The sequence below is a fragment of the Poecilia formosa genome, unplaced genomic scaffold, assembly GCF_000485575.1.
Source record: "Poecilia formosa unplaced genomic scaffold, Poecilia_formosa-5.1.2 Scaffold66, whole genome shotgun sequence".
NCBI classification, from domain to species: domain Eukaryota; kingdom Metazoa; phylum Chordata; class Actinopteri; order Cyprinodontiformes; family Poeciliidae; genus Poecilia; species Poecilia formosa.
Genome location: NW_006800005.1, coordinates 440194 through 460394, shown reverse-complemented (window position 1 = coordinate 460394; position 20201 = coordinate 440194). Strand labels below are relative to the sequence as shown.

Here is a 20201-nt window from a genome sequence, read left to right as displayed (position 1 = left end):
ACAAGCTACTGTATTTTGCTGAAAAGTTAATTATAAAGTTAGTTTAGTGTTATTTTAAGTGTTGTAGAAACTAGGCCAATATTACTGGGTAAGATTTTGTGTATTTGCAGTCAACTTATTTTTTTTAAATCAATCTAAGACATTTTAATTCCATAATTTCAGATAATTGGATTTAAGACTTTGTACAGATGTGTATATAGAGCAAACATAAAATTTAAAGATGTAACTATTGCTATTTACTATAAAATATCCACATTATGCTAAAAGGACTACCTACAATCACTATAGCGTGGAAAATCTCTTCTTCTGCTGGTGTTTGTATGTTGGGTGGAGAACCAGGTTGTGGGGAAATGATTATCCCCGCTGGATTAATCATTTAAAGATAAAAACAAGTTTCTGGTAAGTCTGGAGCGGCCACACAAAAACCCGAGTTTCCATGTGATTAATGATGTTAATGATTTTCCTTCAGGCCAAAGCTGAAACAGATCATTTGTTCTGCCACTGGAAACACAGAGAGAGGTAAAAACGTGCCAGTTTATCAGCTGACCTGCGTGAAAGTAACAAAGGAGAGCAGAAAACCCAGGAGTACAGTACGTCAGATTTATTGAAACGTATCAGTGGAAAAGCGTAACAGTCAAAGACGGGCTTTACAGGAAACGAGGTAGAGCAACCAGTCGTCTTGGATACAGTCCATTTACTCGTGAGTGACACTGTAGGGTTTTCTCGTCCAACAAAGATCCTCGGACGCATACAGAGGGGTCACTCCTCATCCAGAATCTCATTTAGATGCATTCCTTTGAAAACCAACAATAATTTAAACGTGAAGCACATTCTTTTTTCTTTTTTTTTTTACATTTTCTGCTCGTCCATGCTGTTTCTCTGTATCAGCTGAGAAATGATTAACGGTGCTGGCTGCCCACGGTTAAACAGTGAACGAGCTTCGCATCGAGCGAATGTGTTCAGGTCTGCTTCCTCTAGAGGATTCCAGCTGGGGGGTAGGAGGGAGCTGCAGATAACCAGGGAACAAAGAATATGAGCATTCTGCATCTGAAACAGAACCAGGGTTGGGATTCGATTGGAGCAAAGCAAGCTGAAGGAGCAGGAAACGGACATTTTTATAATAATTGTCTCACCAATAAGCTAAATTGTTGGTTTTCCTTTTCAAAATATGTGTAGTTAGATAAACAAACAAACAAATAAATAAATAAATATGCGTGGTAATAAATAATTCCTATCAACACTTAAACTAACATGCAGTAAAGTTGTTGGGTGTCCCAGTGTTTCTTAATTTAGTTTCTGTGAAGAGTCAGTGAAGCTTCCCAGAGCTCTGCGTCTTTGCTCTGAGATGCTGCAGCATGCATGAACTCCTGCGTCGGCACACACACACACATGCGCACACACACACAGGAAAGGGAAGGCACGACTCCTCCGTACTGTAAGACATGCAGCAGCGACTGGGTCTTCACCTGGCGACGACACAAACAATTATTACATCTTCAAGAAGTCAGACGTTCTCATCGACAAAGTAAAATAATGCAAATAGTTTGAACTTCTGAAGCGTCCCTTCTAGCATAAATTTCCACTGGACAATATTTGTCCAGTTTACCTCATAAAAGTTTTCTAAATCTAACAGACTGGGTTGTCCATAGTGACATTGTTCTTTTGTTTTGCATTAATGCTTAAACTTTGTGGTTGTGCTAAAAAATTGCAATCTTTTGTTTCTTTACAGACGGAAACTGGATATTCTAATGCGATATTTCTCTCTCTCTTTCTGTTTTTTATGGTTTATCAGATTCTTTGTAGCTCATGGGAGGAGTTGACTAAAGAACACTGGAGTAAAAGTTAAATTGTACAGGACAGATCTCACATTGAAAAGAGTTTGAAAATACCTCGGTCTCATTTATTTCTATCAAAAATAAAAACCTGCTATTTAAACATCAACGTGTGCACCTTGAAGAGCCACTGTCCATCCACGTCTTCAAATGTAAGTACAAGTAAACATTTTCCTCTCCATTAAATCATCAAACTGAAAATGTGAAATCTTATCTCCATTTTTTCTTCTTTAAAATTTATTTCGATTTCACTGAGCCTGTTTTTTTTTGTTTTTGTCCCAAAAGGTATCAACCTCTTCCTCATTCCTCATTAATGAGGGTGATTATTAAGCCTTCCCCCTGTGAGGAGCCTTCTCTTTGAAACATTTATACAGCTTTAAACCGCGCTGCTCGCTGCTCACGTATGCAGACCTAAGCCGGTGTCCGGTGGCAGCTGTTCAGGCGTTAATATTACAGTGTAACTTAATGCTTCAGGCCAGGAGAGCGTGGGCCTCATCTCCAAACTACCTGGAGCTTCAGAAAAAGAGTCGCTTTTTTTTTTTAAACAAATCATTCTGATTTGTTTTACTTTCACTGCTTTGTTTGAATAAAAGTGGCAAAACTGTGAACATTTTTCTCACCTATTTGCTTGACAGCTCCTTCTTCATGCAGGATTTGAAAGAGATGAACTTCTCCTCCGCTTTAGCGCCCTGAGGATGTGTGAGATGAGTGAGTGAGCGACATGATGACATTTTGCCCCAACAGATGGCAGTAGAACCTCAAATCAACATCTAGCCGGTGGCGGTGTGATCCAGTAACAAACACGCCACAGGCAGCTCCTCGCTCGGCCCACGGAGGACAGGGAGGAGAGTGTCCCGTTTCACCTTTGGGAGGAACATGGAGGGCGTCTCACCCTGTCTCCGCGGTGCAGGCGGTCCTTCATGACTCCGATGAACTCCTTGTGGCTCAGTTTGCCGTCGTGGTCCTCGTCGAAGATCTTGAAGACGGTGTTGACCAAGTGGTGGCTCAGCTTGATCCCAGTGGCAACGTAAACTGCCCGGGTGAATTCGTCTGAGAAAAAGAAAAGAAATCCATCATCAAGAGTTCACTAAAAAAAAAAAAAAAAGAGGGATTAACACCAAAAATAAGTTACTATAACAAGACAAAACTTCAAATTTGAGTTTTTATGTGTAATTTGTATTTCTGTGGCACACTGAAATGAATCAAACATTCTAGAAGCTTCTCAGAATTACTGAGACTTTTGCTACTTTGCCTTCTGTCTGCAGAATGTTAATCATTCCTTGATGTTTTTTCCTACACATTTGAGGCCTCTTCGCCGGCCTGTCTGCCTCCCACAAGTGGTTGATTTGGGTCCTACTAGCAGCCATACTGCAGGGGTGTCAAACTCATTTTCTACTTGGGCCTTATCAGGATCATAAATGTCCTCGAATGGCAGGTTTTGGTGGGATGCATCAATGAAACCACCCATTAATGAGCTGTTAAAATATGAATATATGTCACTGCATTCAATGAGAAGTCCTTGAAATGTAATTTCTAAAATCAACTCACATTTTTGTAATTTGGCAACATATATACAAAAATGGCATCGATTTGATTATTCTTCAAAATAACATAAGATTTGTTGCAAACTGCCACCAGAACTGAAGCAGAAAAGTTAAAACTCTGTAAGTTCAAAATGTGTTTTTGTTTGACTGATGTGACGACTCCGATCTTCCCCTGATTGACTGTCTCTTCGTTTCCCAGGTAAAGTGGGCGTGGCTTGGAGTCCGTTTCTGACTGGGAGCACTGGGGCCAGCCTGGTCGCTCCTCACACCAGGAGCTGCTCCTGCTTCCCCCATAGCAAGCAGTCCTGGTATTTTTGTTGGGTTTGTTGTTTTAATTATGTCTAATTTGTTTGCTTTTCTTGAATTAGGTCTTGTATTGGTTAGTGTCTCAGTTCTCATTTGGTTGGTTTTAGGTTGGTGTTCTGCCACACTTTAAGTCAATTTGGTCTTTTTCTTGTTTAAAACTTATGTTAATGTATTAAACACATAACTTTTCCCTTTAATATCAGTGGGTCTCCCTTTCTTTTCATGTCCTCGTGGGCCAGGTTGTGACAAATGATACCGGACGAGCCCCCATTTGTCAAACTCAATTTGAGAATATTAAAAAAAAAAATGCACTGCAAAATTAAGTATTTTATTTAAACTTATTTATATAAATACTTATTTTTGCCTAATTTCTAGTCCAAATATCTTGGTAGACTTGAAATAAGACCAAACTAACTTACAAGTTACTTTTTAAAAGATATAGGAGTGTGTTTTAAGTCAAAATAATTTTAATATTCATGAAAGTTACACTGGCAGATTATTTAATTTTTAACAAGACATTTTCCCATATTGTAAATTAAATAATTTGCCAATGAAACCAGTACATTGTCATACATATTAAGAAATTATTTATTTAAAACCAGCTCCTATATTTTTCTGAAAAGTTTGAGTCATTTTTTTCTTATTTTAAGCTCTGTAAAGAGGTTTGTACAAGAAACTAGACTAAAAATCCTTGCGTTTTTGCAGATTGATCAATCAGTCCGATCATTGCTACAGAAGCTGTAGAGTTGTAGAAGCTCCAAGAAAACGTCTAAAGCTTTCAAACACATTTTTCTTAAAAACTGGCATTACAATGACGAGGCTGTGATCGTTTACCTTGACCGACAGAGCGGTGGGCGAAGTTGTACATCTGCATGGCGATGGTGAAATCCTCCAGGTTGTTCAGGAACTGGAAGAAGGATCTGAACTCCTCGAAGCTGATCCCCTAAAAAACAGAAAGACCCGAAAATCGTACCTGCGCTTTTTTCCAGCATGCAGATGATGGAGCGGACGAGCTCCATGTGTCAACACTCCTGCGAGAGGACAGTGCCAAAATTCACACAAAACATAATCGGGCTCCTTTCATCTCTCCAAAGGAATCCCTTTAGCGTGTGTGTGTGTGTGTGTGTGTGTGTGTGTGTGTGTAGGTGTGTGTGTGTGAGGGAAGTTTGAGGACGTCAGATAACACACCCAAACAGACAAAGTATACATTGCTGGATTTTCCCAGCGCAGTATGGACACGCCGAGCTGTCAGCAGCAGGGAGATGAGGGGGGGAGGGGGATTTGAGGTTTTTGGGAAGAGGTCAGGCGGCTTGCAGACTTTTCTAAGGCAGATTAACCTGATACTTGAGTAAACAAAAACAAAAGTGATGAATCCCCAAACATCTCAGGCTCGGCTGATGACTCAAACGCTGAACCCATTGATGTCCACTCAACCATCCTGCGGCTACTAGTCGTTTCTTACCGCCGGGGGCTCAGAGGGGAGGGGGGGAACAAACGACACACAGCGCCTAACAAATGGAGTAATGACTAATCTGTGACGCTTTGCTGTTCTAACAATGCGGGGAAACATAAAATATCACTTAGCGTGACGACGAGTTCCACTTGATTGTCAATGGAGATCTAGCAACAGGCTACTCGAGGGGGCTGAGGGGCTGCCGGCAGCTTTTTCACGGAGGTCGGCGGTGCCGAGAGGAGAGGCGCATTAACGCGGGAAATGAGGCCGCTCACTCAACAGCCAATTGACATTATCCAAAGAGACTGTGTTAAACGTTTCCACGTCCAGCAACACCAACACCTTTAGAAAACATTCAAATTAAAAAGGCAGAACGGAAGGAAATGCATCGCTTTTGTCTGATGAACGAAGAGGTCAGAGGTCGTTTAGATTTTTTAAAAAAAAGAAAAAGCCCGGTGGTTTTTTAATGTAAAAATTAGAGTCTCACAAGAGTTCAGGATAAAATTCATAATCTAATATTTAGGGGAGCTGCTATGGTTTTTCAGAACTTGGATTTGGCCAGAGAAGGACAATAGATCAATAACAACATGTATATCAACAGACACGTGATCAATATCAATAGATCCAATAGAATGTTCAATGATTTCACTGAACTCTGGGCCAGAACCGCACAGCATTCTGGGTGACGTAGGCAGAGGAAAGGCTTCAGGTGTTCAACTTCTCACGGCCAGGCTAAGCAAAGATGGCGGCATCAACAGCAGCGTGCGTACCTTATGCATAATCTGTGGTAATCTGCAAAAACAACATCTTTTTCTTCCGCTTTTCCGTACATGCCAGATTCAGAGTTCATGGAAAACAGTAGAAGCTGAAGTACGTCCAGCTAGACTCTAATTACTGCTGACTTATGGAGGCAGACGATTGCACTTCACGGGTGAAAAGCACTGCAGTTGGCAATAAAACTAAGACAGATATTAATTTTTTAAATAATTTCTAAGACACATTAGTTGATATGATGGAGCTCCACAGAAGAGAAAACTCTGTTTTTTACCTTGGATTTAATTTTTCACTTCTTAATTTGAGCGAATGAGGACCAGCAAAGTGAGTCTTAAAGAAAAGTCCCACCTTTTCATCCGGTATGCTGTGGCGTACGTTCTCCATGTACCCACTGACGTCATCCACGTTTGTGTAGCGAAGAAGAATGCGAGCAAAGTCTTCCTCGCTGATGAAGGGCATGCCTTTGGAGGAAGAGAGGAACTCTATCTCGAGCACCTCTGTCTGCAGGTTGTCCATGAACCTGACTGAGCGCGACAAATACTTAACAGAGACCGATTTATGGCCTTGCGGTGGAAAAGTAGGTAATTATTCTATCAAAGAAACGTTGAAGATTAAAGGTTTCTTAACTCACTTGTAGAAATCTTCAAATTTTAACTCGGCTTTGCCTTTTTTTCCAAAGAAGTGCACAAGCAGCGTCGTCTCCGTTTTCTCATCCACGTGCTACAAGAGTAAAAATGGTCACCACAAAGTATGGTTTTAAATCTGAAAAAGCTCAGATTTAAAAATACAGCAGACATGCTGTCAAAACGCCACTTTTTACGCCGTTGTAAGATTAACTTCTGAATGTCAAAAAACATCCCATTCATTCAGGTCAATGAACGCCAGTTCTTTTTTAACAGCGTTCAAAGCAGAGTTCAATGACCCAAATAAACAGCATAGTTTTCAGACTTCCGGATATAATCTTATGACGGTATAAAAAGTGGAATTTTGATGGGATTTTTTGCTGTATTTTATGACATCCTAAGTCATAAATCTGCATTTTTTTTTGCGTGATTTTTCTTAGCCAGATTTGTGGCAATTTTGGCCTGACGGACAAGTCGTGCGAGAAAAATAAGCAACATAGTATGAGATCAAATAGTCATGATACAACAAACTTAAGACCAGTGATTAACATATTTCAGATCAACTTACTTTTTTATTATTATTTTCAAGCCCTTAATTTTAGATAAATGAATTTAAGACTTTTTAAGGACATGTGGACGCCCTGATGTTAGAGGCACGTGAAGCTCCTCATGCTGAATAATATAGTTAATAATTCAGAAATCAATCACTTGTGGCATTTTCCTCATTTCATGATCCAAACACATGCCATGCTTCTAAACATGCCACACTCTGTGTGGATCCTGACTCAGTTAGGGAAACAATAACCTGCCTTCAGTATTAACTTACAGAGCAGGAACATTAATTAGTCCAGTTTCTCTATATGATCATTGAATCTTAAAGAGTCACCAGCTACCTCGGTGAGATCAGAGAACAGAACTTGACTCGTGCCGCGCCTGAGAACATCCCACATGCCCGGGGTCGCCGCATGCTGGGCGTCTTTTTTACGAACCTGTGACCGCAGGTGAAGCACAGAGGGTTAGGAGGACGAAACACATCTCGTACATGTTAGCACTTTAGAGGAAGCACAAAGTGAGAGGCAGGAGGGCTGAGGAGAGTGTTATTTAGCAATTTGCTAACAGTTAGCAATGACAACATCCAATGTTTTATTCTGGGTTTTTACAAATCAGACCAAAATAAACAAAAAAAACAAACAAACAAACAGGAAATGAAGTTAAACCGACTGTCTGGACAGCCACCATGTTTCACTTTGCCTTCGGTTTTATGATAGTGTTCTATTTTATTTCAGGGCACCAGAGTAAGTAGAGATGAATTTACATGCTTTGTGACACTTTATCAGATTGTTTTATCTGTAAAAACTGGGAAAACAGTGCATCAGTTCTCCTTCCACTTCACAATGATGCACAACGTTTTGTGAACCATTCAAGTTTGTAACAGTGAAAAATAATTTAAAAACAAATAAACAAGCTGTGAATATGTCATCGAGGGAGTGCGGGTTGCCTCTCAGAGCACAGACGCATGTGAGGCGCATGCAGGAGCAGCGTGGGCCTGACACGAGCCTGTTCTGCAGCGATGCGTGCAGCCTTCTGGCCAGGCGCCTCAGTGTTAGCATGGCTAGCACATGTCCACGCCGTGCAGAGCACCAGACCTGAGCGAGGCTTCGTGCAGCCTGAGCCCCGTCAGAGTCGTGATTGGATGCTGAGCTGCAACGTAAACGCGGGTTACCAAAACCTTTCCATTTGGAGCGCCGCTGTGTGAAATGGGGTTACACTTAGATCTGCCGCACTGTTTCTGCTCTCTCATCTGCTCCACATGTGCAGCTTGATTCAACAAGCCGCTATATTTTCCTCCGTGAAGTCATCATGAGAAATCACCTGGTTATTATTATCATTACAGTTTACTCGCTGTCAAACACAACTGCTGAAAATAATTTGGCTGTTATTGTTATGCTGTAGAGTAATTGGTATCTGTTTTCTGAGTGTGTGGTGAGAAACACAAAACTGTGATTTCCACACCAAAACAATGCATGTTGGATTTTCTTTGTTTTTTTTGTTCTTGCCTTCTGCTCAACATGCACACACAAGAAATCAGGACAGTCAGCTGCGGCTGACACCTCGCTTGATCTCCTAATTAATTATATTTACGCATCCGGTTTGGATTCGAGTCCCTTGGAGAGATTTACGGCGCAATCCGGCAACTAATTACGTTACAACTCACTCTGTTGCCCCCGCACCAATCCCCTACCCTGTCCTGAAACGGCTGTACTTAGACTATGCTGAGGGGGAAAACCCAGCCGCAGCACCGGAGGCGGGCCTGTTGCTGAACGCGTTCTGGAAAAGATCTGACTGAACTCTGGAGAAGTGCCTGAAATAAAGTAGCAAGAATTAAAACCAAAGCCTTCGTGCGTTGCTGATGCTTCCTCTTCTGACTTGCTGGCAGCTTCATGGTCAAATCCATCTGAAAAGGTAACCTGAACCCGAATGCCACGGTAACAGTGAAATATGTGGGTCCAGACAGAAACAGTGTCAATCTTCAGCAAGAGGAGGGGAGCGTTTTGAAGTGGAATCTGTTGCCCAGTGTTGTCAAAAGGTGAGAGCATAAATCATCTGTGTTGTATCTCCTGCTCTACCGCACACACACACGCACACACACAGAGGCAATATGTCAGGTAATATTGATGTTCAGGGTGACGCATTTTAATTTCAGCAAATGCAGCTGAGGTTATCTTGTGTTAACAGGGAGAAGTGCAGGTGGTGTCAGCTCGAGTGTTTTCTGTCATTCGTTCAGATTGGGAAGAATGGATCCAAAAAAAGAAAAACAGCCATGCAACAAGCAGAACGGTTAATTTTCCTTCACGGGAAAAAGAACAATACATACACTGTTCGTCTGGGATTTGCGGTCACCGTAAAGCTGCAGGCTCTAAAATGCAAAGGAGGGAAGCAAAGTCAATGCATTTGTCAAAACAAGGATGAGTTTTCGAAGCCGTCGGACCATTCTGACGGGACTTTAAACATCAGCCGAGACGGTCCCGAGTTTTCCTGAATCCACCAAAACCCTTCCGCTCTCAGGCTTGTCTCCCGACATGTTCCCGAATCTAAAGTGCCCTTTCTAATGATCTTTTTGATACTCATACGGGTGTAAGACTCATTCTAGGCCGTCCAGAGATGCTAACGTCTGCCCTGGAGGAGTGAGCTCCGCTGCGTTGTTTGTTTAGCACGATAAGACCTCAAAGAGTATCTCTTATCGCTCTGCTCAGCCCGTCTGTTTACATCCACCTGCATGTAGCATAAGAAGGCCTAAGGAGATGAAAGCCTCAGGCATGTTTTACCCTGTATGACCACAGTCACCCCAGTGCAGCCGCCGTTCCCTCCAGAATTGCTGCAAGTTGATGAAAGAACTGTTCCGGCGTGGGATCATGATAGGATGCTACCTGTGCTATAAGTTAATTTTTCTGTAATGTTCTTGCACCTCAACAGTCAACTACTGTAATGTGGAAGCAGATAGGAATCACAGCAACTCAGTCAGAGGATGGTAGCAGGGCTGGCCCAAGTCTTTCTGGGGCCCTAAGCCTCACCCTAGTCCCCCCATACCAACGCCAGATGTTTTATCATTCCTAAGCCACTCAATGTGTGCACCATACCTGCTTTCATTAACATCATTTGGAATTAGTTTACATCATACCAGTGTTAGTATGGCTCTTGATTTTAACTTTACAGGAGTAGCAAACTAAAAAACATTTTAGGAAATTTAAATACAGAACGCTATTTAAGTGACAAACACTAAGTTTACAGTAAACACGTTTGATATCTTATATTTCCCTAATAGTAGCAGCAGGCAATAGGAGGAAGAGATCAACCCATTATTTGTGTCCGAACTGTAAAATCATTATAGAAATAATGTTTCCATGTGTAATAGCACCAAAATAGACAAAAACTTACTTGTTCTTCCAGCCTTTGAACGTCATCAGCGACTTCTTTTCTGTCCTTTTTCTTACGGAAAATTTCCTCCAGCTAAGAAAGGAAACAAACATCAAGGAGAAGTCGGTACAGAAGAGTTTGCAGTCAAGGTGAGGTTTATGTGGAGCTACATTGAGGCCATAAAGTTTGTTAAAAAGCATATAAAAAAGCTGAAACTACAAAAATTTAAATAAGATTTAAATTTAAAAAAAAATATTTTGAAAGTAAAAAGTTTGAAATAAAAATATTGAAATGGGGGAAAAAAAACATTGAATTTTAAGTTATTTTTAAACATTTTCTCTAGCTTCACATCTGTTTTCAAAAAAAAATTCTATCAAGTATCTTCTTATTTCAGTTTTTTCCCCCTTCTTTTTAAACTTTATGGCCCCAATGTAGCTCCATAGCTTCATACCACCAAGAACTCCCGTTTGTCCACCATTTCGTTGCCATCTGCATCGAACATGTTGAAAGCGATCCGAAATCCTGCGTGGGGCTCTGCCATTGAAAAGGGAGGAACAACTTAAAGCATCAAGAGCTTTGTCAGCATCATTTTGTTGGACTCGGTCTGAGTGAATACTGACTTGTTAAAATGCAGAGCAGAAACAGATACTCTGTGTAACTGATGGCACCTGGAACAAAGAGAGGAGGGGGGGGGGAAATGAGGCTAAGCATGAAACAAAAGCCAGAATGTTCCTCCTTATTTTGCGCCCGGGGCGGCATCGGGTGGCATTAATCGGTTAGCTCAAGGTGTTTACAGATGTTCAAAGTGAGTAAGCCGTCCACAGAAACAAGGGCACGCCTCCAGACGTAAGTAATCTCCTGATAACATCTTAAAAGGTGCCTTTTACCTCACGCTCGGCGTTCCCCTCGCACAAACACGAGGCTTTTACAACCGAGCCGACCCGTCAGGACGACAAAAAAAAAAAAAAACCCTAAACAGGTTCTGTTGGGCGACGCGGTGTGATACATTCTCTAGTGATCAGTCACTGATTGAGGATGGCCGATTCGGGCCTTTGTTGCGCGACATGGAGGCTGGAAGAGTAAAGTGTCAGGGAGACATCTCAGCCGACTCGGGGAGGCTTCTCCCTCCTGCCTCTGAAAGCATTCCCAAGCTTTTGTTTGCGGGGGATGATAGAGAATCGAGCGCAGATAGTTCCAGGTGACTGCCCGGGGTGTTATGGGAAAAGAGCTCGGGAACTGGGAAAGACAGAACACCCAAGAGAAGAAACGACAATACAAACAAAATATGTCATTTGAGGGAAAACAGTGTTGCTGTCATACGCTCTTATAAAAGGTTTTCAGTTTTTGATTGGGCAAATTTTATATATATATATATATATAAAAAAAAACTCTGTTATAGTTCCTCTATTGACAACATATCTCTCTCTAACCGTCACAGGCTCTGGAGCTTAAACTTCAGGAGAAATCTCTTAGGATTCCTGCCATGTCTCCATACCACACACCTTCACTCCGCCTCTCAGCTCAAGTAGATGTTTTCAGACAATACAAAGACAGAATTCCTCAGAAACACTTCATACGGAGTGGCAGTCCCGGAGATGTAATCCAATGCTATTCCCTGGCTTCGTAATGTCCGCGGTGGCCGACGGGACATGTCTTGACACAGCAGGGTTCAAACAGCGCCCTCATTCTCTAAAGTAGCGCTTTGTGCGCAGATCAAGCCAATTTTTTTTCTCTTTTTTTTTTTTTTTTTTTGGCCTGACAAAGCTGTAGTGTTTAACAGCAGGATTAAAAGTCCCAAATCCCGGCATCGGCACTTAGCTAAAGCAACAGGGGAGAGAGCGGAACAGTTCACCTGAGACACCGAGGATGACGGGGGAGGTGAAGCCCAGGTGGGAGTGCTTAAAAGGAGTTTCGCTCATTTTACTGCTGAATTCATGTAGAGATACTGTGACAACCTGCATGGAGGGGAAACTAAAGTATTTTCTCTGTTACAAAAATGCTTTTTAAAGCCATGAAACCAGATTACTGAGGACGTTTATTCACCCAAAACAATCTAAATCCAGAGACATCATGGCTGCCAGTGTCAATGAGCAGAGTTGGGTAGTAACTAAGTTAAATCTACTCAATTACAATAACTTTTTTTTTGAAAAAATGTACTTTTATGATTATTTTTAATGTAGACTGAACTTTTTACTTTTACTTGAGTAATTTTCGTATGAAGTATTGTGACTTTTACTTGAGTAAAATTTCAGGATTTTCTACCCGCTGAATGAAAAAACCAAACATGTTTGAACCAAAAATTCAAAATCAAATATTCTGTTTTTGTTAAAGTTTCATAAGTTATTTATTGAAAAAAAAATATTTGGGGAAAAAAAAATCCTTTGCCTGCTTTTTTTTTTTTTTTGGTCCTAAAAATACCAAAATTGTTTCTTAACTTTATATTTTGATCCATCTCATGATGTAATATTTAAATATTAAAAGTTTGATAATTTGATCAGTTATTCAGTCCAATAGTATAGCTTAGGGTCAATGCTGATAGAAGAAAAAAACAGAGTAAATTTTCACCAAAAACTCAGAAATAGCAGGGTTTTCTAGAAAAAAAAACTTGAAACCTTATGAGTGTGAAAGTAAAAAAAAAATGCTGCTAGAAAATCTCAGAAAATTTGTGGAGTTTCAAAAGTCAAAAATTGTCCAACATTAATTTTCATTACTCGTCACTTGTCAGATTATCATTTGAATTTTGTTCTTGATTTTGCAGCTTTGGCTGTCCAGGGCCGTCGTGTCCTGAAAGGTGAACCTCCGTGAAGGCAGTTAATTTATTATATTTAGCGGCATCAAAGTAAAAGGGGTCGAAACAAACCCAAACACCATGTTTTTGAAATCTTTATGCTGAAACTCATGTTATTTTTATTCCATTTCACTAGGTTACACTATCACATACAACCCCTAGGTGGCGTATACTGAAGCTGTGAAACAGGTCAAGGAGTATTAATACCTTTCCCAGGTGCTGTGGTAACGTAGTAGGTGGGTAAAATGAACAAAATTCTTCATCATAACAGTGAAATATTCTCTCCATTTTGGAGACAGAGCTCTTCCTCTGTGTTATCTCATCTTAAGACTCCTGGGAAACAGAAAAGTCCTTGATTACAAATTAAAAGCTCTTAGTCTAATTAACCTAAAAAGGTAAACCATGTTCAAGGACTCTTCAGTTGATTTGGTTTATTTCAGTTTTTCTACACTTCATTTTTGTGCATCTTAACATTAAGCCCGTGCTTCTTTCATTCAAGGTCTAGCTGGGAATATCTACAGACTGATGGAGAGATAAGACAGCGTTCTGCTGTGGATCCCAGACATGCACGACAGCAGAGACTCCTCTGAATGAGGCAACCCCGACAGCTTAAAAAAAAAAAAAAGTGCAAACGGGAATTATTTACATTGGAGGGATTTGTGTCTGCAGTAAATCAAGCGAGAGGGGTGGGGGGTCTACCTCGTTCTCGTAGGTTTCTGAACAAATTGGATGATCCTTTCCAAACAGGCGGAGTATCCGACAGCACCTTGTCTAACTCCTGGGGAAATAGAAGAAAATCCCGGATCGCTGAGTAATCCCGACGTTTGTCGACGTTTGTCAGCATTACAGTAATTACAGCTGCTTTGTACAGATAAAGAGGAGATTCAGAAGCTTTGATGGAGTCAAAACTCACCTTTTTAGTGAAGGACTTCCATCCTCTCCTACCTGAACAAAGAAATAGTCAAAGTCAATGTTTTGGGTTGCAGAGGAGGGGAAGAAAAAAAAAGTGAGGGTTATAAAGAAATCTGTGAAGCAAAAGTGAAAACAGGTGTTTGCATGGACAGAAACATGCTGCGGATCACGACGAACACATTCCAGTGGCCTGTAAAAGCAGCAGATAAGAGAGGTGTGTCGCTATTAAAAAAAAAGTCTGACTGAGAGGTAACTTTTAATAACATTAACAACAAACTTCTAAGGAAACACTTCAAAGACAGAATCAATTTATATCCTTTTTTCCTAAGCTGCAAAAACGTTATAAATGTGAAAAATTTTGCGACTAAGTTTTCAAAAGTTGTCTTGTGATTTTCCTTTCCCTCCGTCTGTTTTGCCTTCCTGAACACCCGCCACAACACTGGCGTGAAGCGCCATAACTATCATTTTACGACAAATGAGCAATTAGCGACGTGACGATAATGAGGCCTTACGTGTTATAGTGCTGTTTGCTGTTTGCCGGGGAAAAGCCACACCCAGCACATTACGGCCGGCCACACATCACAGGGCAACACTGTCTTATCGTGACATTTACGGCATCCGCGCAGAGTAATTCTCTCTCTGTGGGTCCCTGCAAGTTTGTTGCCACATAAATGAGCCATAAAAGTAGGGTTGCTGGTAAAGATGTCTATCTTTATGCAGGTGTTATGACTGAAGCACTTCAAGCCCTGACTTATTGTCCAACGACACTTCAGAGGCCCTCAGCAGCAGGAATGTTCCAGGAAGCAGCGTTTGGTAAAACTGTTATTAGAGCGTTGCATAACTAAGCAGGGTTGGGATCTGTTTTGATAGAGGTATAATTAGGCAAACGGGAGTTGACAGTGGACACTTTTACAGCGCCCTGCTGAAGTATCCACACCTCTTGAACTTTTGGAACATATTTTAAAGAGGCAGTCTTGTGTAAAATTGACTTTTTTTGAGCTTTACATCATGTTATAATGTTCTGTCATCCAAAACATTCCTGGATGGTTGCTTTGATTCTTTTGTGCTTGTTTGAGAAATCCTTTAATCTCTCGTGACAACAATCTAAAGGCTTGGTGGGACAGATCAGCCCTCCCCCACAGCTCCTTCAGACTAGCCAGGAGCAATTAGCTGAGCATTAGCTGAGCTCGTTAGGAGCTGCTTCTCAGCTCAATGCTGGTAAAAATGTTGTTAAAGGGTTAATAGAGGAGGCATGTTGTGACAACTTCCTGAAGGCGGAGTTTCAGAAAGAGCAGGAGCTTCTTAAAGAGACAGAGGTGCAATTTCAAGGACTTGAATTATGAAGTCAAATTTATTTTAAATCATATTTGAGATATATATATAAAACATTGTTTTTAACAACAGAAGGTAACATAGTTGTGCTACAAAATGGCATTATATATGTGGCTGGAATACAATACTGCCTCTTTAAAAAATAGCTGTACAATAATTTTTAATTACATAAACTGCTTTGGTGTACAGCAACAAGTACTGTTGCTTAATATTCAGTATCAATGCAAAACTTACCCTCCACTTTGACAGTTGTGTAATGCAGTATTTACATCCTTAGACACGCAGTAAGATATAAAATACCACTGATTTGTATATGGATATGTCTGACAATCTTTTAAGTCATACTTTATATATGTAGCATTTTTGTAACAACTGAAGGTAACAAAGTTACTTGATTGTGCTACAAAAAGTGTCATGTGGCTGGAAACACATAATTCTGCCCCTTTAGCATTATAACCAAAAGAAACAATGTATTTTAATTGAGATTTTTGCAAAGCCTAACTTACAGTAGTGCTTGTTTGGATGACAGCTAAAAAGTTCTTTTTAATTTTTGAACTCTGTACATAAAATGCTAACACCACATTGTGTTAAATGAGAAGAGTTTACTATCAGTGAAACAATCCCTATATTTGACAGAGGGCTAGATGAGAGCACATCATTTACATTTTAGCTGACTCCTGTGTTTAGTTTATCAGTGGGGATGAACTGAGTGCTACAGGTTTACTCACTCCTTGGTTCGTTCAGAGTGACGGACTCAATGAAGTTTAGAGGAGTCATGTAGAGCTGGCCCTCACACTCCACTGAGCTGAAGAGCCGGAATCTGTTTTCATAGGTCGACATATAAACGTCCCCATCATCCAGGTCGTAGGTCTTCGCCTGGAAACACACACAGCGGGGAACATAAGTACCTGATAGGCCGCTGATTTTTAAAACTTCTCTGCTTACAAAGAATGGAGAGGTCTGTGGCTTTCATTGTATGTACACCTCCAGAAAAATCACAGAAAATTTAATGCATTTTATTGCATGAAATATGTATTTGATCTCCTACCAACCAGAAAAACGTCTGATTCACAGTTTAAGAAACCCTCCTATCCTCTACATTACCTGTAGTAATTTATCTGTTTGAATAGAAGAATATATGTATAGAAGACACCTGTAGTAAATTAGACTCCAACCTGTACACCAAGTGTCTCCAACCCTAGTCCTTGAAATCTACTGTCCTGCAGATTTTAAACAGAACCCTGCTCCAACACACCTCAATCAAATTAATGGCTCGTTATCAGGACTTCGCCAAAGTTGATAGAATGCTGAAGACATAATTCAATTGTCTGATTCAGCTGGTTTACAGCCGGTATACATCAAAAACTTGTGGGACAGGAGATCTTAAGGATAAAGGTTGGAGAACCCCATTCGACTTTAAGGGCAACATCAGCGAGTTGTCTATGGACACCAGAGGGAAAACTGTAGACCTGCACAAGACTGGGATGGTCTACAGGACAATAACTAATTCTGGAATAAACTTCACTCGCTATGTTTGGAGGAAGAAGAAAAAGAAGAACGAGTACAGTCTCAAGATCACCATCCCTAACGTGAAGCATTGAACAGTCATGCATCACGTTTTTCTGAAGCATGACTTTTCTGATAGACGGGAGCGTGTACCATAACATTCTGGGTAACAACCTCCTTCCCTCATTGCAGATGGGTCGTGTCTTATAGCATGACAGTGACTCAAACCAGGTTAACTCTGGAGTGGCTCCATAAGACAGAGGTCCTGGAGTGACCTAGCCAGTCTCCAGACCTGAACTCAATAAAAAGAAAATCTTTGGAGGGAACTGAAACTCTGGTTTGCCCTGAACGTCGAAAGATCTGGAGGAGATGTGCAGGAATGATCCCTGTTGCCGAGTGAAACCTGGTCAACAACTACTGGAAATACCTAACTTCTGTAAGTTAGTATTTACGGCTGGCAATAAATACTAAGTTCTATTTCTCCATTGTACCACATTCAAACTAATTATTAAAAAATTATACATTATTTTCATGATTTTTCCCCCAAGATTCTGTCTCTCAAAGTTGTCGTATATCTACAATAAAAACGAAAGACCCCCATTCTTTGTACGTGCGGAAACTTGACGCATCCGTAGTGTATAAAAATACTTATTTTCCCCACTGCACAGCTCATAGAAACACGACTCGTTTCAGCGATAATACTGTCTGAAAGATCCACCTTGCAAAATCCCCTGAAGCTTTCCTTGTCACGAAACGCCTCTCTTGGTCCAGTAATGGGCAGCATGCCTTCTTTTTCATCCCAGCACAGTAGATAATGTCCCTACAACTGCTCCGACCCAGCCGGATCAGACGGCTGGATTGGTGAAGACAGAGTGGATCTCTCTGTCTCGTGGCCCGCCGCCAGATCCACTGGGCACACTGCAAACACCTAGGGAATGTGTGCCCCCCTCTGCTTAACCATTAAACCCCCTCCTCTAACCACCACCCACCCCACCTCTTCAAATATCAGGCCCTCTGCCAAGCGAGAGTGTCCAGTTTCTTGTGTCCCTAGATAGCTTCTGTGTAAGGACATCGGGCAGCAATCCCCGGCTCATACCGACTAATATCCAACAAGGAAACTGTTGCTCTGCAGGGAATTAAGTGTGCATGCTTTGTTAGTCCCCGAGCATTTTCAGCATGTGCCAGAGCTTTGGTGGATCTTATATAATTACGCGGCTACATGAGTTTGGAGAAATAGTGCAAAGAGTTCAAACAGAGCTGCTGAGCGCCATGTAAAGGTTTTAAAGATGGCCGAAACAGACTGTACAGCTGATGTCACCACTATTTTCTTCTGTTCATGTATATATAAAAGGCCTTTTATGAAAAATCTAGCGTTCAACATACAGATAGGTTTGTATGTTAGGAGGAAGGACGCTGGGTTTACTTTGTTACTGAATCAAGGTCATTTTTTTCATGACATTTTTGCTTACTTTTCCCACACAGTGATAATACCTGGACCGTCTTAGGATGAAATCTTTATGCTGTAAAACAAAAACCACCCAATGACCATTACACAAACACTTGATTGGACTCAGATTTAGGATATTTGGATATTTATCCCACACTCTAAATCTGTCGTTTTGACCCTCTAACTATTGCTAAACCATTTTTCGCTCTATTGTGGCAGGCTGTAAAATCCTACTGAAAGATACCACAGCCTCTAGAGATCAATATGATTGATTGGTCTGGAACTATGCAGACCTACATGGAGCAAAACCCCATGCGCTGTGCATTCTGATTAGGCCTGCATACAATAAACAATAAATCAATTAATCACATGATAAATTATAGTAAAGTGCAGCTATGTTTTTTTTCTAGCTAACAAATAATCAAAGCCTATTTAAAAAATTAGCTGTGCAATCATTTTATGTCAAACAGTTGCTCCAGTTATTGCGTTTTTGTACAGCAACAAGTATGTTTATTATTTAGTATCAATGTAAAACTTATCCTCCACTTTGACAGTTATGTGATACAACATATCCGTCCTCCAATGAAATAACAAGTTTTGTATATTGATACATCCGGTCTGAATGATTTTTGTTTTAGAAACTTCAAGGGATTAATGTACAGTGCATCAGTGTAAGTCTAAAACATCAGCAGCGTCTCCGCGTGTCACCTTAGTTGTGATGTTTTGTCCATTTCCGGTGTGAACAATGTTTACAAAAGCGTCAGGGATTCAATAAAAACCACTTGGTCACGTGAGCTCGGATGACCGTTTAGTCTTTTCAGCACCAAAGGTCGCGGATAGCTCCCGAAAGAGACAACAACCAGCCGAAGAAAAGTTAACCTCATCTCCAAAAATTAAATAGCCGATAAAGTGCTGCTGTCGGCGATCAACTCCAGACTGTTTCGGAGTTGAACGTAGCCAGCTGCCTCACGGTACCTTGTCAGCAGCAGAGACGGTCGGCAGCGCCAGATGTACGAGCCGTGCCTCGACGAGGCTCCTCGGTTTCACACCGACCAGCGAGCCGCAGTAGAGAGCCGCAGCGCCGGCCGCGGCTGCGACACAAGCGCCGGCTGCGACCACCTTCAGCGTCCTTCTGCCATTTGACGGTGTTTGCTGAGGAAGCACTCCGTTCCTGAGAGAAGCGACCAGCCTGCGCAGTGCGGCGGCCATGGTTGTTTATTCTGGCTCTGACATCTCGGACATCGCGAGAAATGGTGGGGACGCTGAGATGAGACGAGATGAGGGGCGTCATGTAGATTCAGCGCTCATCTAAAAGCGCTGTTTCACTCTGGACTACCTGTTAGTCAAACTGGAATTATTTTATGCCATTTAAAGGTTATAGAAAAGTCAGGGTGTGATTTCTAAAATATACATATTGTGAAAATTCTAAATGTTCTTTTTTTATTTAATCTTTATTTATTGTCTCATTGTGATCCATTGTGGTAAAACAAACTAAATAATTACAAACATGGCAAAAAGTAATTAAGAAAACTGATTAAATTAAATGATAATGTCCTCAATTTAAAGGCTTTTTCGCTGCTTTGAACATGATCCAGGATGGAAAAACTACAAAGTATGACTGGTCAAATCTGGATAGTGTTATTCTACACTTAAGGTAACTTCTACGAAACATAGTTTGTGAGCTTGGAGATATTTATTCAAATATTACTTTTAAGGCTTTTTATGCCTTGTACCAGGCTGCACAGTGGCGCAGTTGGTAGAGCTGTTGC

General features: G+C 41.0%; 1 protein-coding gene across 5 annotated transcripts; it reads right to left on the bottom strand.

The window, feature by feature from the left end:
• Positions 1-586: 586 nt before the first annotated feature.
• micu3b (mitochondrial calcium uptake family, member 3b) lies at positions 587-20170 on the bottom strand. 5 transcript variants are annotated; one of them, XM_016672822.1, is made up of 15 exons: positions 19408-20170; positions 16208-16355; positions 14149-14180; positions 13935-14013; positions 11068-11115; positions 10899-10981; positions 10469-10540; positions 9408-9449; positions 7426-7527; positions 6541-6629; positions 6258-6429; positions 4517-4625; positions 2725-2882; positions 2453-2521; positions 587-1466 (listed from the first exon to the last, which is right to left on the bottom strand). In XM_016672822.1, exons 1-14 carry the CDS (start codon positions 19639-19641, stop codon positions 2453-2455), a joined length of 1437 nt encoding a protein of 478 aa, XP_016528308.1. In that variant the 5' UTR covers positions 19642-20170; the 3' UTR covers positions 587-1466. The 5 variants fall into 5 exon arrangements, with proteins under 5 accessions (XP_016528308.1, XP_007554802.1, XP_016528309.1 ...); XM_007554740.2 differs by having other exon boundaries at positions 7426-7521; XM_016672823.1 differs by lacking the exon at positions 9408-9449.
• Positions 20171-20201: the final 31 nt, after the last annotated feature.